Genomic DNA, 15,503 nt, shown 5'->3' with positions numbered 1-15,503 from the left:
TTAGATGGAGGTCCTGCATTTTGGCTAGGAACCCACGTGAGCGGTCAGACCTGGCTGACTGCTCTTCCCTGAAGATGTCTGGAAAGTTCAGGTCACCATGATGACCGCGTCTTTTGACCTAACTACCTCCGTGAGCTGACTTAAGAATTCCCAGACTAGCTCTTCCCCTTGGTTGGGTGGTCTCTTGACCCACACCGTCAAGTCCCTTTCCCCTCAACTACCCTGTATTCTAACCCAGAGCACTTCAGTGTATCTTTCTTTATCTGGATTTCTCTTTTTCTTGGAGAAGGAGAAAAATAACAAGTTTGAGGAAGGAAAAACTGCCCATTCACTAAAAGAGGTCCGGATTTTTTTGACAATTTTTTAAAAGAGGCCTATTTGTGAAAATGAAACTTTCCATGAAAATATCCTGTGTACAATCTCTTGAGAGAGCGCGAGCCTTATGCAAGAACAACTAATATGGTGGTGGTCTGGGCACAAATTTGGAAGACCTACAGTCAAGTCCTTGCTCAATCATACAGAGTATGGACTTGAACTAGAGGCTTCCATGTTCCAACTGAGTGTCCTCACCAGCAAAACATGGGCTGCTCTCTCTTTCTATTTACTTCTCTGTGCTTTTCATAACATTTTTCATAGAATCATAGAAGTAGGGTCAGAAGGGACCTTGTAGATCTTCAAGTCTTACCCCCTGCCTGGGCAGGAGAAAAACTCGGCTCAAATGACTCCAGCCAGGTAGGCATCAAGCCTCTTCTTAAAGACCCCCAGGGTAGGAGCCAGCACCACTTCCCTTGGAAGTTGGTTCCAGATCCTAGCCGCCCTGACAGTGAAGTAGTTCTTACGGATGTCTAATCTAAACCTACTCTCCAACAACTTGTGGCCGCTATTCCTTGTTATGCCAGGGGGTGCTAGGGGAAACAAGGTCTCTCCCAAACCCTTCTGGTCCCCCCTAGTGAGTTTATAGATGGTCACCAGGTCCCCCCTCAGCCTTCTCTTGTGAAGGCTGAACAGGTTCAGGTCCCGCAGTCTCTCATTGTAGGGTCTGCCCTGTTGTCCCCGGATCATGCGGGTGGCCCTCCTCTGGACCCTCTCAATGTTGTCCACATCCCTCCTGAAGTGGGGCGCACAGAACTGGACACAGTACTCCAGCTGTGGCCTGACCAGTGTTGCATAGAGGGGGAGGATCACCTCCTTGGCCCTACTTGAGATGCACCTGTGGATACACGACAAGGTCTGGTTAGCCCTGCCGACCGTGACCTTGCATTGTTGGCCCATGTTCATCTTGGAGTCAATAATGACTCCAAGATCCCTTTCTGCCTCCATGCTCTCAAGAAGGGAGTTTCCCAACTTATAAGTGTGCTGCTGGTTACTACTGCCCAAGTGCAGCACCCTGCACTTGTCAGTATTGAAACGCATCCTGTTTTTGTTAGCCCACCCCTGTAACCTATCCAGGTCTTGCTGCAGTCTTTCCCTCCCTACTGGTGTGCTCAACTCACCTCAAATTTTGGTATCGTCAGCAAATTTAAACAGGTTTCAATTTTTTGAAAATTTCTGTCCCTTTACAGTTCATCATAAAAAGAGTTTCTACAAAAATGGTAGACAGAAGTGAGTGGAGTAAAAATATCTTTTGGTTGAAATGATCCCTTGGCTTAAGGGAAATTCTAGTTTCCAAAACCATTTTTTTGCCCACTTTTGAAAGGAAACCATGGCTATGGACTTGGTCTATGCATGCCACTTAATAAGCAGAACTTGTGCTTTCACCAATTCAAAAGCATAAAATAAAGAACTGTGTTCATGTCCATGAGGCATCTATCACTAAAAAAATCAAAAAGCTTCTTACTACATCGCTTCATCTCTTCTTTACAAAACAACAGTGAGTCAACCATTAAGGTACAGTTAACTTTTCAGCTGCAGGAGTAATGAGTCTACTGTTGTTACACAACAGAAAGATGCATTATTGTTTTGGTTCAACAGTGGCAACAATAATGATGATGATGAAGAAGAAATATGTGAGGGTTATTTACTACACCAATTTTATCTTGCTTTGATAAATATAACAAAGGGGTTGGCAATCAGGGGTTGATGATCTGGCTCTAGAGGCATAAGTTGCCACCCCCTATAGACATCAGACTCCAAGGGTGAGGATTTAGAACATGCCACTCAAACTTTCTGATATAGAATGACTGAAGATATGGGATATGTACTGAATTCCACATATACCAGTGCAACAACATCATTTTCCATAAGGTGTCAGCAAAACTATTTGAACACATTGGCAATACTTTAACAAATGCTTTTCTCTTGCTGCTAAGCAACTGCAGAGGAATTAATTTCATAAGTGTGACTTAAAAACAATTTTCATCATTTATTATGCAGCTACTCAATACTCTACTAAGAATAACATTATTGCTTGAAATGTGTCCTCTCTCAAACCTCCATCAATCTCTCACATCCATACTGCTTGAACAACAGTGCTCCCTGTCTTGCTTTGATCCTCCCATCATTTTTCAAAATTCAAATGATCACCAATTACACAGGTCTGTTAACCAAATACCCTTGTTATTTAAAATACATTCACAATAAAAATTGTATAATGAAGAGTATTCAAGCTTACCAAAAATCTATTAGGATACCAAGATATTTAAAACTAAGTCATATTATTTTTTAGGAAGGGAACATGATCTGTTTTACAGGAGGAAAATAAGTTGCTTGTACCGTGATACCAAATCATTTTTTTAAATGATAATTTTATGTCTTGTTATATTAAACATTTCAGTTCTCCCCTCTTCCCTAAATACACTTTAGATTATGTCTTTAAAGAGAAAACCACTTTTCCTCAAAGGTGTCCAGGGAGGTACAAGACACATGATTAGGATTATATAAAGGATTCTTTACAGGGATAAAGTATGATCAGGAATACAATTATCCCTTGGAATTGTAGAGAATAAGGACTTTGATTCTGAATTATGTTGTCTGATAAAACCACAGTTCCTTGGCATTCACAGTAATCCTTCTCACCGAAGGTACTGTATCAAAATAAAAGACCCGATCCTTCAACCCTTATTCATGCATGTAGTTCCATTTAAATTGAGGTGACTACTCAATTGAATAAAGATGATATGATTGGCCACAATATTATGCCTAGATTATCAAGCTGGAATAAAAGCATCAAGGATTTGAATATAATTAAACATAAATTTGCCACCTATTTAATTTTTTTTATCTAATTAAGTTATTAGCAAAACTGATCTAAAATAAAATAAGAAAACAAGTCAGTATGTGTACTATGGGAATAACATCCACACTGTAATAAAGTATCTGAAGTCATGTCAGCTAGCTGTTATGCATAACTTGCAATAATATGATTAGAGTGCAGTAGTAGATAATAGTGTATCTAGCATAGTGCAATAGAAAATACACTCCTAAAAGCAATGACAAAATGTGACAAATCCACACAGTGCCACAAAGTTATTTAAGCTAGCTCAGATACTTGTACTCTTGATGTTAATTAACAGAGGTACTAGAAATAATATAATAATAATATTTTCTTTACTTTTCATTCACATTCTCTAGCTTCTCAAAAATCAGAATGTCCTTCTGTGTATTCCCCACTGCTCTCTATACCACCAATCTGAGCCTCTTTGATCCACCCTATTAAAAGTTCTGTCATTTTTACTTAAATCAATCTGACTGAAATTTTAAATTCCTTGAGGCTAGAAACACCGGACCAAATTAATCCCTTGTGTAATTTCATTAGCTTCAAAGAAGCCATAGGGATACTTCTGGACCAATATTTGATTTGCCAATACCAAAATATAAAAAAAGGAAAATGAACATTAAAGAAATATCGTGGTTGCGAAGTCAAGCACTCAAAAGTTAGAAACATTGAGATGAAGGTTGTCTGTACCTGTGATATATCATAGGATATGATATGACAGGATGGGTCATAGTTAAACATCTATCCTGTGCACAGAGTGAAGCAGGTATCTTTTTAAAACAAATTGTATAAGATCTTGTAATTAACTGAAGATTTTTGGGAAGAGATTCATAGGTTAAAAAAAGAAAAGAATGTATGTGCCCTTACCTTCCCTTAAAAGTCAATGAGAGTTTGGCACCCAAATCCCATTTTTAAAATAAGAATTTGAAAAATAAACCCAGCAATTCTATCCTAGGGAACAGTATTAACACTGCATGATTAGCAGGGTAGAATCCAGGACTCTGCAGGCTTCTCTCACTGCTTGAGCTAATAGAGTAATGGTTGGTGGTTACGCAGCACAGCTGTGAGCACAGTTTTGCCACAAGCATTCTTAAAGGCAGTCTGACTAAACAGATGACAATTGTCATAATAGAAGCCTGAACAAAGATATGAACTGTATCTTCCGCTCACCTAGAGTAGGGCTAAGATGCCTTGTTCACTATAAGAGTTTTATAGTGCACAGAATTATAATATCAATCAGTAGAAGAGCAGAGAGTGGTATTTGTGGTGGCCTCTGTTGTACCTTACTTTAAGGCACAGTGGACAATATCTGACTGCTCATTCAGAATTTTAGCTCAACCTACTACCACATTTATTTGCATGCCATATGTCCCCTTTTCCCAAAAATCAGCCCTCCAAAATTGAGGTGCATACCTTAAGCAGGAAAGCTGCTTTTCTTTGCTGAAACTGAAGCATGGAGATGCTTTCCTAAATGGCTGCCACTTCTCTTCAGGTGAGCAGGCAGATGAGTAGCCATAAGCTTTTGAAAGGGCTGAAGCTTTTGCCTGAAGCAGCCAGAAAGCTATCTGAGGGCCAGTGAGCTGCTGCATATAGTCAGCTTTTGGCTAGGACTCTGGGAAAATATTTTTTCTATATTTTGCTTTCAAAAAAAGAAGTGAGGTGTGTGGATGTAAGAAAATATGGTACGTAGAAGCAATAAGTAGTATGTATGGGAGTCAAGAACAGACTTGGTAAACTTCTACGGTACTTCAGTAGTGCTCCGGAGGAATTCTCGTGAGCATCGCTTGCCCACCTGCTCCTGCTCACACAAACATGAAACCTGGAACTGTGGTAGTGATGCCATGCTGTGGGAGTCCCCTAATACAGCTTCCTTCATGACCTCTGTCCTTGGCATGCTGGAGAGTGGTCAGAGACACTACAGGTGGTCCTTGACTTACAACATTTCAAGTTACAACGTTTTACACTTACAATGTTTATAAATTGACACCCGTTTCAACTTTCTGATGTCAGTTTTGACTTTACAACACTTGATCCAACGTGACGCCATGCCAGCAAACAAGTTTTCTGTGTTGCCCATCTCCCTGGAGAACATCTGTCAAACTTTCTTGGGCACTTTCTTTAAGAAAGCAGACAAGACTCCAGAAAAACCTACAGTCAAGACTCCTGAGAAGACTCCAGCTAAGAACCCTTCAAAAAGTCCAGCAAAGTCACCTCAAAGAAGTCCTTCCAAATCAATATGATTGCTATTTACAATATACATACACTAATGTAGCTATATTACTCATCTATAATTTACTGACTACAAAATTCTAGATTATTTTTGGTGAAAAAAGGTATCGGGTGTTGGTTCAGGAACCAATCTCCCATTTCTAACATTGTTTCCTATGGGAAAATCGGTTCCGAGTTACAATGTTTTGATTTAAGATGTGGTTTTCAGGAACCAATTGTGTCGTAAGTCTGGGGACTGACTGTACTATATTTTAAAGTTTGGGAAGTGAGAAGAGCAGCAGATGGGCAGAACACGTTTAGGAGCATCTGTCCTCACAAGATCAACACAAGCAGTGCAGACATAACCTTTGTGAATTATATTTGGAAGGAGCTTGGGGAAGTTGAGTCATGATCAATACAAGTGGAACCTGGAAGGAAAGCCCATCTAAACAAGCTATACTTGTATCAGGTTATTTTCAGAAGCTTCTACCATGTCCAATTCCCAGGGGATTTTCACTCCCTCAGCCTCATGTCCATCTCTTTAATTCATTTCAAATTCTCACTCCAAAATACAGGGCCACTAGAAACGCTTGAAGGGCTGCTGTATTTTTTTTAACCCTGGCAAAAATAGCCATTTCCCACTAATAATTCTTGAATCATCTTCACTTCAAAGAAGCTGAGACAGGCAGAGAGTAAGCATAAAAGACATCAGTCATAATGAATAAAGCATAGCAAAATTATAACCAACAGAAGGCAGGTGTTTAAAATGGAAAGTGAGAGACAATCTTAATAACAGGTGTTGTTTCTGGCACAACGTCTAATATTACAAATGTAATTTCAAGTACATTTATACGTAAAATTTTATTCAGTGAGGAATGTTTTAGGGTTTTCCCTTATACGCATTGTATTCAAAGATTTAAAAGGCACTGAGAGAGCTTGAGCCATTAAGTTTTGGCTAAAATAATAAACATAGAGGTGAAAGAGCACCAAGGTTCCTGGGCCACTGACTCCAGTCCCCTATATTTGCAGACAACCATTTATCCAAAGGGTCCAAAAGATCATCCACTCCATCCCCTCACACACACACAGCACAGCTACAATGCACTTCATAAAAAAACCCTAGAACATGACACATGTAAAGATCATGGGGAGATAAGGGTGTTGCCAATGCTTTGGCTACTGCAGTGGTAAGGAATTCATTGGGTTAATAAATGCTCAGATGATTGATCCTAAGAACAGCACCACTCCCTATGCCTGACTTGAGAATAAGGCAAAAAAAGCCCTGTCGGTCCCTGGTCAATCTGACACTACGGTAAAAATTTCTGAGAGTTTTCCAAATACCAGCCAGAGCAGTAGGAAACCATAGCTAAACCTACCCACTTATAGCTGTGTTCAATACCTAATCATGTTTCAGAAGGTGTGTAGCAGTTCATATTCCTTGTCCTATATTTATATACTTTTCAGAATGAAATAATTAAAAGATCAAGAAATAACTGCCCTCCAAATTTACATAGCCAAAAATCAGACTACATTACATTTCAGTTCAACAGTTTCTACCAATAGGTGGTGCCAGTAATTTCTACATCAACTGAATAGATATTCCTACCCTCAGCTGTTAGCGGAATCTGACTTCAAATGTAAATAGCTGCTCATTGACAAACTAAGACGTTACCCATTTTGATGAAGGTTTTGGTTTAGCATTGCTGGCTACACAGCCATAGCGATAGCTTCTAAAATAAGAACAATATGCATCTTTTTGACCTGGACAGTAGGAAGTACTAAAAACAAGGTGGGGGCCCCATGCTCCCTCCCTTAAACTTGCTGTAGAATTTTAATAGTTGGTTACTTATAATGCAAAAGCAGCCGTGTATTTGACCAGGCAATATTGCCAGTTAGATATACACCCATTTACATCAGCTGATGATCTAGTGTTACATGTGACTATTACACCATCTACCTTGAGACTTGATTTTAAGCAGGACTTAACAGCTGTGTGGCACTCTTCAGAATAAAAGTAAATATTTGGTGATATGATTTTAGCTAAGCTGCACTGGAAAGGGAAGATGTGCACGTACTGTGGCACTATTTAAGTGTGTTGCTATAAATACAACAGTTAAAAAGTACTCATTCTTGGTTTATGGAAATGTAATAGCAAAAATGGTTCTCTCGTAGAAAGATTTAGTTTCTTAACATCTTTTACACCACATAAAGAATACAACATAATTTTCTGGAACACATCATACTCACCAGCATTGGAGCCTGTCAGGTTGTAACGAGCATTTAGCTTTTTGATGATGTTTTCATGGATCTGATACCAGTCACTCTCTGTGTTGCACCTATGAAAATAGTAACGTTCTTAAATCTGAAATGAGAACTCATATTTATCAGAACTGCTGTAACAAACTTAACAGGCCTTTTCAAAGAAATCTTTGTTCACCAAACTAATAGCTCTTTGAGATGTATCTAAACCAATGGGCCAACACTTGCCACAATGTGGGCTGAGGGGAGGTAGTATGACAATGCTCATACTCACTTACCGAGAATAGCACAGTGGGAATTCTTGTTTTGCATGGGACTTTGTGAGAGAAAGGGATTAGAGGGGATAACCAAAGACAGCTGATGCCAAGTTACTCAGCTATATACATTTCTACTTTGGCTCTAATTTAAAGTGAAACCTATGGCTAGGGATCTCTGGAATTTTCACCAGAAGTGCATGGTGCTGTGGCTTCTTTAATCCTGGAGTTTCCCCCATCACTTGCTGCTTGCATCTGACGGCTGGGAGGTTAAAACCACAGTGGTTTTTGCCTCCCGTTCATCAAGACCAGGTGGCAAGCAGTGAGCAAGGGAGTGTGTATGGAAAACTCCAAGATTAAAGAAGCTCCCATGCCCCACACTCCCAACAAAAATTCTGGAGATCCCTACTTATGACCACTGAAAAAGGAACAAAAGGCAGGACATGGACACACATAACACTTTGAATGATTTGAATACAGGCTAAACCTGAAGCAGACAGACATACAAGCCTGCTATCCTGATTCAAAGTCACCGGGAACAGTTCAAAAGTGTATCTGGAAAATTAAGTATTCTTTTGAACTACTTCAGTGATATGTCCGGACACCAAGAGTTCTGTGACACTGGTCTGGTCAGTCCTCCATGCATCCTGTACTGTATTGCTTTTCCTTCCTCCCCCAGTGCTGTAGCTGGCCACTCTGGTAAGTAGCCAGAAGTTATTACCTGCTTTTTGCTCTTCTGTTGGTACATTTTAATCAACAAGCTTTCTTGCACTACTTGTTCAATAACAGCTATCTTCCTAATGACCAGCTGTGTCCTCACTCTCTACTCAGCCGAAGACCCTCACCTTCTTCCCTAGGAAGGGGAAGTGCAGACTTTGGCCATCTGCAAGCTATTCAAGTCTACTGAGCTCATGTTGAGGAAACAAGAGAAAGCAGAAAAGTGATGGCTCCCAGCCACAGGTCACCCACCCTCTGGGACTCCCAAAGCAGGAGTGCAAGCACTTCCCCAACACTAGCCCACTGCAAGCCATGCTGGGCTGGGTGCTCAGTTTCACCCCAAGTTCCCAATCAGTGACATTTTGAAATAGTTCGACTGTTATGTGCGTCTAGCCTCTATCAACGCAGAGGGTGGAAACAGGATGTTAAAGAAAGGTGTTCTTTAATTAAAAGGCAAACAAACCTGTGCGCTAAGACATTAAGATGGTTATTTAAAATAGGCAGTTACCTATAGGAGGTAGCCATTATAGAGCAAATTACACTGCATGGTAAATGCAAAAGCTCTCACCACAAACTCCAAATTACAATGTTTTCAATGGCTTTTAATTAAAAGTATTAGAATGCTACTACCTGAGCATGACCAATCTCTGTATCATTATTTAGATTCAAATTAGTCATTCTATCAAATCCACCAAATTTGCAGGTCTGAGGCCACTTTTTTCCGTCACCAAAAGACTCCAAAAGCAGAATGTAATGGATGATATATATATATTTAACACTATGGCATCCAGCAGAACACTTTAAACTAGTCTGCCAAGAAATTAAAGTCAAATTAAACTAAACCCACCTTCCCACCACCACCGTGAATTGCCTTCAGTACCACTGCTTCCAAAGGTGGTAAGTCAGCACAGTGGGTACAGTACGCCTATTAAAGACTTAAGTATCATCAAAACTCAAGTACTAATCCCGAATGGTACAGGTGTCCCTAACGTGCATGGCTACCGTATCTCAATGTTATACCCTTGGAACAGATCATGCCACAGAATATTTCTTAACATCTTGAGCCCAAGGTCAACAGAGAGTTATATGTTCTGTGTCACTGCATCTAGGAAATTGAACTTTCTTCCAATCTACTATAAGCCAAAATCTCATCTGCTATTTAATAAACCCATTCACTTAAAATAATAACATTTGGAGTGAATTTTTTGATTTTCCAGTCTCCTGTAGTAACTGCCTTGTTAACCTTTTATACTTCTTTTTGCTGTTCCAGTTATGTAATTGTTTTGTTTCATTACATATAAGTGATTACTCTGCCTGCTTTTTTCCAGGAATTATAGAAGTACCCATTTACCATTTGGATATAGCGAGACATTTCAGCAAGACCTGAAAAGCACTGCTTTTTGTTATAATGAGGCAGACAGAGGCATAAAGACATGACATATGCTTAAACACAAAAATATACATTTTGAAAGTGCATTAATTCTGTGAACAAATAGGAAGGTGTATTTATTTTAACCTGTAGGTTGTAACAGAAGGTTCCAAACATTCTGTTTCTTTATATTACTGAGACAAAAAAAGCAACCATGAGGCTGTAAAAATTTGCCTACACCTATCTTGTTGAACACATGGGTAGTCCCACTGACTACTTGTGTGAATAAAATTAAGCATGTGTGAAAGCACTAGGGGAAAAAGGGGGACTTAATTTGCTTGTTACTATTTCACAGCACAATAATCAATTCCTAATAAATATTGCTCAATATTTCATAGTGAGTTTGTTATGACTGGTGAGACTGATTTTAGTGTTTTATAATTATGGCTCCAACTCTCTGAAGACTCTTCAAAGTGAACTCCTAAACCCCGGCTGACTTTAAAAGGAATCTGCAAAAATCAAATAGGCATGTCCAATTATGGATCTGGACCTTTGATTTTATGAGAGCTGAGAGTGGAGTTATCCAGGCACTTGTAAAATATACCAAAAGAAAAAAAGAGAAAGTTTTAAAACCTTTTCAGATCAGGAGACTAGGAAGGATGCAATTTTTATTTTCAAGAAATATATTCTGTTTCAATTGGCACAAAAATTAAAACCACTGTCATGTATTAATAAGTTAATTACTATAAACCAAGCTCTCTTATACTCAAGATTATTTTTCAAACTCAAATTTTAGTCGTATCTTTATTTCCCTAATTTTCACACAGTTTCATGAGCGCTTTGGTGTAATTTTATTTAAAGGCTTAACTACTGTGGCAAGAGCAGCAGCTACTATAATTAGGGTTGCAGAAGTATTTCTATACTAATAACCCTTTTTCAGTACCTTTCAAAACTTTCTAGTACTTGCACCTTTTGTGCTGACATTTTCTAAGTTTAATTATCTGCTCAAATTTAAATCATTTTGGAAATATGAAACAAAAATAATTCAGCTATTTTTGGAGCACAAGAAGAGTGAAAGATAAAAGCGCATGACCTATTATAAAAAAAATACTGCCTTAGTATTGACAAATGTAGGGCTAGAAATAGTAGTTGACAAGGAAAAGAAATGTATATAAAATAATAATTATGAACATATGAAAATCACATTCTAGGGAAGCAAAATATATTTTGCAGGTAGCTCTTGCTAAGCTTATAAAATGCACTACTAAAGCTGGCCATGCTGTTAGCTATATACTTTGCTTGGCTGCACGGGAAAAGTGAAGGAATGCAGCGAATCACTTGTTTCTTACAAGCTACTGCACTGAATGATACTACTCAGGCTCTGATGCTGTGAAATTAAGAGGACCTCTGCATAAGCACCTGCAGAATCAAGCCCTCAAACTGTAGGAAAAAAAACAACTATATCATTTGATAAATGGTATTAGATTGTGTAATCTTAATTTGCACATAATGAAATTATTATGCACACACACTTAACTCAATCTTTCCTCACTTGAATATTAAGCTGGGAAACTTTTAGCAATTTTTTTCATTAAAAAGTTCTAAGCATTCAGACAAGGTCTTCAAGCATTTTTGTAATACAATAATGATTTTTTTAAAAATAGTAAAACTCCCTCCTCGCTTTTTTGATTATCAAGGGGCCAAAGGTCTTTACTTCTACTAAATTTAAGACCACTGCTTACTATGTATCTCCTAGTTATATCTCCTGATATAAATGAACTCCAAACCTCTTAAAAGTTAAAAGGAAGCAGTCTCTTACATATATACTTTTAAGATGAGGTCATCTTTTGAGTCTCCTGCCAGTAGATCTGCAATGCTGAGGACTGCACAGCCAAAGGGCCGGCGGTATTGTACATTGCAAGCATTTTTCTTCTCTCCAGCTCCCATTCGGCCTGTCAAATAAAACACAAATATGATAAATAATCCACTATACTGTCTCCTCCTAGAGCCACAGAAAAGAGGAGAGCAGCTCAGCTTATATCTACAGCCAGTGCAATAGTTTTGATTAAATAATGGTAAACATACTGTTTTGAAAGCTCCTCCATCTTTTCCTCACTTTAAATCAGAACAGCAGCAGATGTGGAACAAAGTAAACATATGGTGCTTCTGTAAGGTCCAAATCTGAAGGGACATGGTTGCTTTCCCCTGACCTTACCTACCAAACAGGTGTTTCATATCCACTGACTACACTGCTTTGGGTAATGCTGTAGCAGATTTACAGGCAGACAACATTACTGGACACTTATACAGTAGTTTTTGTAAGCATTTATTTAACTACAGTCACTGGTAATAGTCCTCCTCAGTGACTGATAGGGAGTACTGTCCTTGCCAATGAGAATTAAGCAAACAGGTACTGCCTCCCCCCGTCATAAATTGGCTGCAGGGGCACTTTAACTAAAGCTCATTTGACAAGGTTTAGTTAAAGCATGTCTACAGCCATATTGAAACATGGGGGTGCTTAATACATGTAACAGTGAAGCAACACTGGAGCGTTCTAATTAGAACACGGAGCAGACTTAATTAATTGAATCTGCTCCTACGTGTTCTAATTAGAACGTGAATGAGCATGTCTCTAGGCAGCCCAAATGTTTTTCTGTATTATTTCACTTTAATTGAAAAGCAAGAGTCCAATTTTCTGGCTGCATTTGTGGCAAAGAAGCTGGAGGAGCACCTTTGCCTTCACCTATTTGGCTCAATGGCTGCTAAGCACCTTTATCCCATAGTGTCAATTTCTGAAACAAAAAGCTTCTGTGTGTGTAACTGGTATAGGACAAGGCCTTCCAATAACATTTCCATGCATCAGAGAAGCTAGAAAAGTAATCCTTTATTTTCTAAAGTGCATTGTACAAATCTTATTTTAACCTCAAACATTCCAGTAACTATTCTTGGTTTCTCATAATCCCATATCAGTGCCATTTGTCATTGCATAAACATATCAAACCATTTTTGGCTTTGCCATGTCTCTTGTTCCTTCTCTTTCTCCATCTTTTTGGAATAATAATAATAAAAAAGAAACCTTACTGTGTTCCCTATTGATTCTTGAAAAGCCACATTGGCCTTTCATGGGGTCTGACAACATAGCTACAAAAAACATAAAGCCTATTTAAACTCTGCAGAATCAGAAGCCGTAGGTGCTTTGACTTGATGCAACTCAAACAGCAAATGCAGTGACCAGAATATTAAAACTGGCATAAAAATTCATAGATAACACTTCTGGATTCTTGAACTGATCCAAGTGCAAAGACTTGAAGGTTCTTTTCCTGTCCTTAAAAAACTGTGAAAAAAATTATTTCAATATTACCCATCCCCAAATTGGACATAAAGAGCTCCTTTGCAATCTGGATTATCAGATTTTAGAAAATGGGGCCATAAAGAATGGCTCTCTTCTTTGACTTCCTTTAAATGTTTATTCTTGCCAACTCAACTGCTTCATTCCAAAATAATCATATTCATCATTTTCTCTCCACATGTTTTCTGATATATTTCCTAGTCTTTTGCCAATTTAAATAAGATAGAGAATTTGAAGCCCTGGGGATTTCCTACAACCACACAAAAAGTTAAGGAAGAAGTATACATCAAAAATACAAGTGACTGCTCACTCTGTCTTGACTAGTATGTATTTTATTATCTAAGCTAGCTCGGCAGCAGATAGTTATTACAACAAAATAAAGCATTCCTCAGAAATAAAGAAGAAATATAGGTAACATTTATGACATACACTTTCACTTGTACAACCATTCTTTACTGACAACACTGCCTATCTACAAGATGACAAACACCTAGACTAACAGGTGAATGTAGTTTGATTTACCTCAATATATCCCAGATGATAGTTCCTTAAAATTTAGCTTAAATACAGCACACACTCATAACTTCTACCATTCTCAAGCACCATTAGCTTTGGAAGAAACCAGATTTCTTTTTACTGTCATAGGTTAAGTTTTTCTTGGAACTTCTTCCATTGGCATTTCTTTTTATCTTATACTTAAAAAAGGAGTCTGAATTATTTCACAGAAAGGGTACACATGTTTTATCAACCTCTTTATACAAATTAGGCCTGCTAAATTTCTAAATAAATTGTTTTGTTGGGACTTGAGTGGATTTTTAAGGCTCCCTTTAAGCTCATTCATCATATTAAGACTGTTCACATGCTAAATACCTATGTGTTTTTGATGCTATTAAAAACATGGATTTCAAGGGATTCTAAGTTCAACTGCTTAGAGTTTGAAATATTAGTACAAAATTACCATGCGGAACTTGTAGGCACATATCATTTATCAATTTGCCCCGCAGAATGTGAACTTATTCTTTTAACTGTTAACTCAGATGCTCAGCTAATGAGTGACAAATCACAAAATAAAACTCTAGCACTTATCTATCTTTTCTGTACCACCTCCTATCTTCCAGAGGTACAGTTTCTACTGGCAAGAGGTCATACCTACCTATCCGTATAATGTGAACGGTGATGTAGATGTCCTTCCTAAGCTCACTGCTACTCAAATCCTGCAAAGTACAATAATCTCATTATTTTTAATACCGGATTAAAGCATGGCATTCAACAGCCCTGGCATATGACCCTCTGTGCCAACGATTGCAGTTGGAGCACATTTTTAAACTGCAGGTTTGTTACAATATAGGAATGAATTACACCTAGGACACTTTACATTTGGGCCCAGGAGAGAGTACTGCCAATCGCTGTCTGAAAATACTGTGGATAGACTGCATATTGTTGAAGAAAGGCTGCACTGCACAGCAATGATGTGCAACTGCATTTTTTTTTTACTTCTTAAAACACATGGACTCCTGCTCCCATGCAACACAGGGGTGTGCAAGGGAAGAGGATCTGGCTGGCTGTGAAGGGAAAGAATGCTGTTTCTGTGCACTGGGAAGCTCTAGAAAGAAGGCAGAATTCCTTCTGTAGCTCCAGAGCTGCACCCAAAAGGCACAACTGAGCCTTTTATGCTTTAAATCCACAACGAGTGTTAAGACAAAAGCAACACAACATGCTATTTAGTTACACAATATTAATTTACTCTATCTTCCATTTAAAATATTCAGCATAACTGAAATACATGAGTATCAAGATCAAGTAGAACTCACCACGAAGAGAGAGCAATGTCTTTCTGGCTTCTCTGGACATTTTGGCAAACCATTCCTATTCAGTCTCAAAAAAAACCTCTCACTGCAAGAAAAACAAATATGACATGCTAGACAACACTAAGGGAATACAGACCTCATTTAGATCCTATTTTAAGGTGAAATTTTCTAGCAAGATTAAAGAATGAAACAAAATATTTTTCTTCAAGACCTTGACTATAGCAACAACAACAAAATTACAGGATATTGATGGTTTGCTAATACATCTACTAACATTACTGAAAATTTGAGATGAAATCAAAAGCTTCCTTGGGCTGCATTTTTA

The 15,503-nt window shown here is 38.3% G+C and overlaps 1 protein-coding gene across 2 annotated transcripts in view; it reads right to left on the bottom strand.

Annotated features, from left to right (window-relative positions):
• Positions 1 to 15,503, bottom strand: part of DOCK4 (dedicator of cytokinesis 4) — a 483,151-nt gene that overhangs the window by 214,829 nt on the left and 252,819 nt on the right. For both annotated transcript variants that reach the window (XM_019514562.1, XM_019514563.1), the window contains exons 9-12: positions 15,182 to 15,263; positions 14,524 to 14,584; positions 11,841 to 11,973; positions 7,670 to 7,758 (exon numbers count right to left, since the gene is read on the bottom strand). In XM_019514562.1, coding sequence (XP_019370107.1) covers positions 7,670 to 7,758; positions 11,841 to 11,973; positions 14,524 to 14,584; positions 15,182 to 15,263 — 365 coding nt within the window. The remainder of the gene's footprint in view (positions 1 to 7,669; positions 7,759 to 11,840; positions 11,974 to 14,523; positions 14,585 to 15,181; positions 15,264 to 15,503) is intronic.

The sequence above is a fragment of the Gavialis gangeticus genome, unplaced genomic scaffold (genome assembly GCF_001723915.1).
Source record: "Gavialis gangeticus isolate Ggan-Ray unplaced genomic scaffold, GavGan_comp1, whole genome shotgun sequence".
Classification (NCBI taxonomy): domain Eukaryota; kingdom Metazoa; phylum Chordata; order Crocodylia; family Gavialidae; genus Gavialis; species Gavialis gangeticus.
The sequence above is the reverse complement of the archived record's forward strand: the minus strand, read 5'-3'. Positions and strand labels throughout refer to the sequence as shown.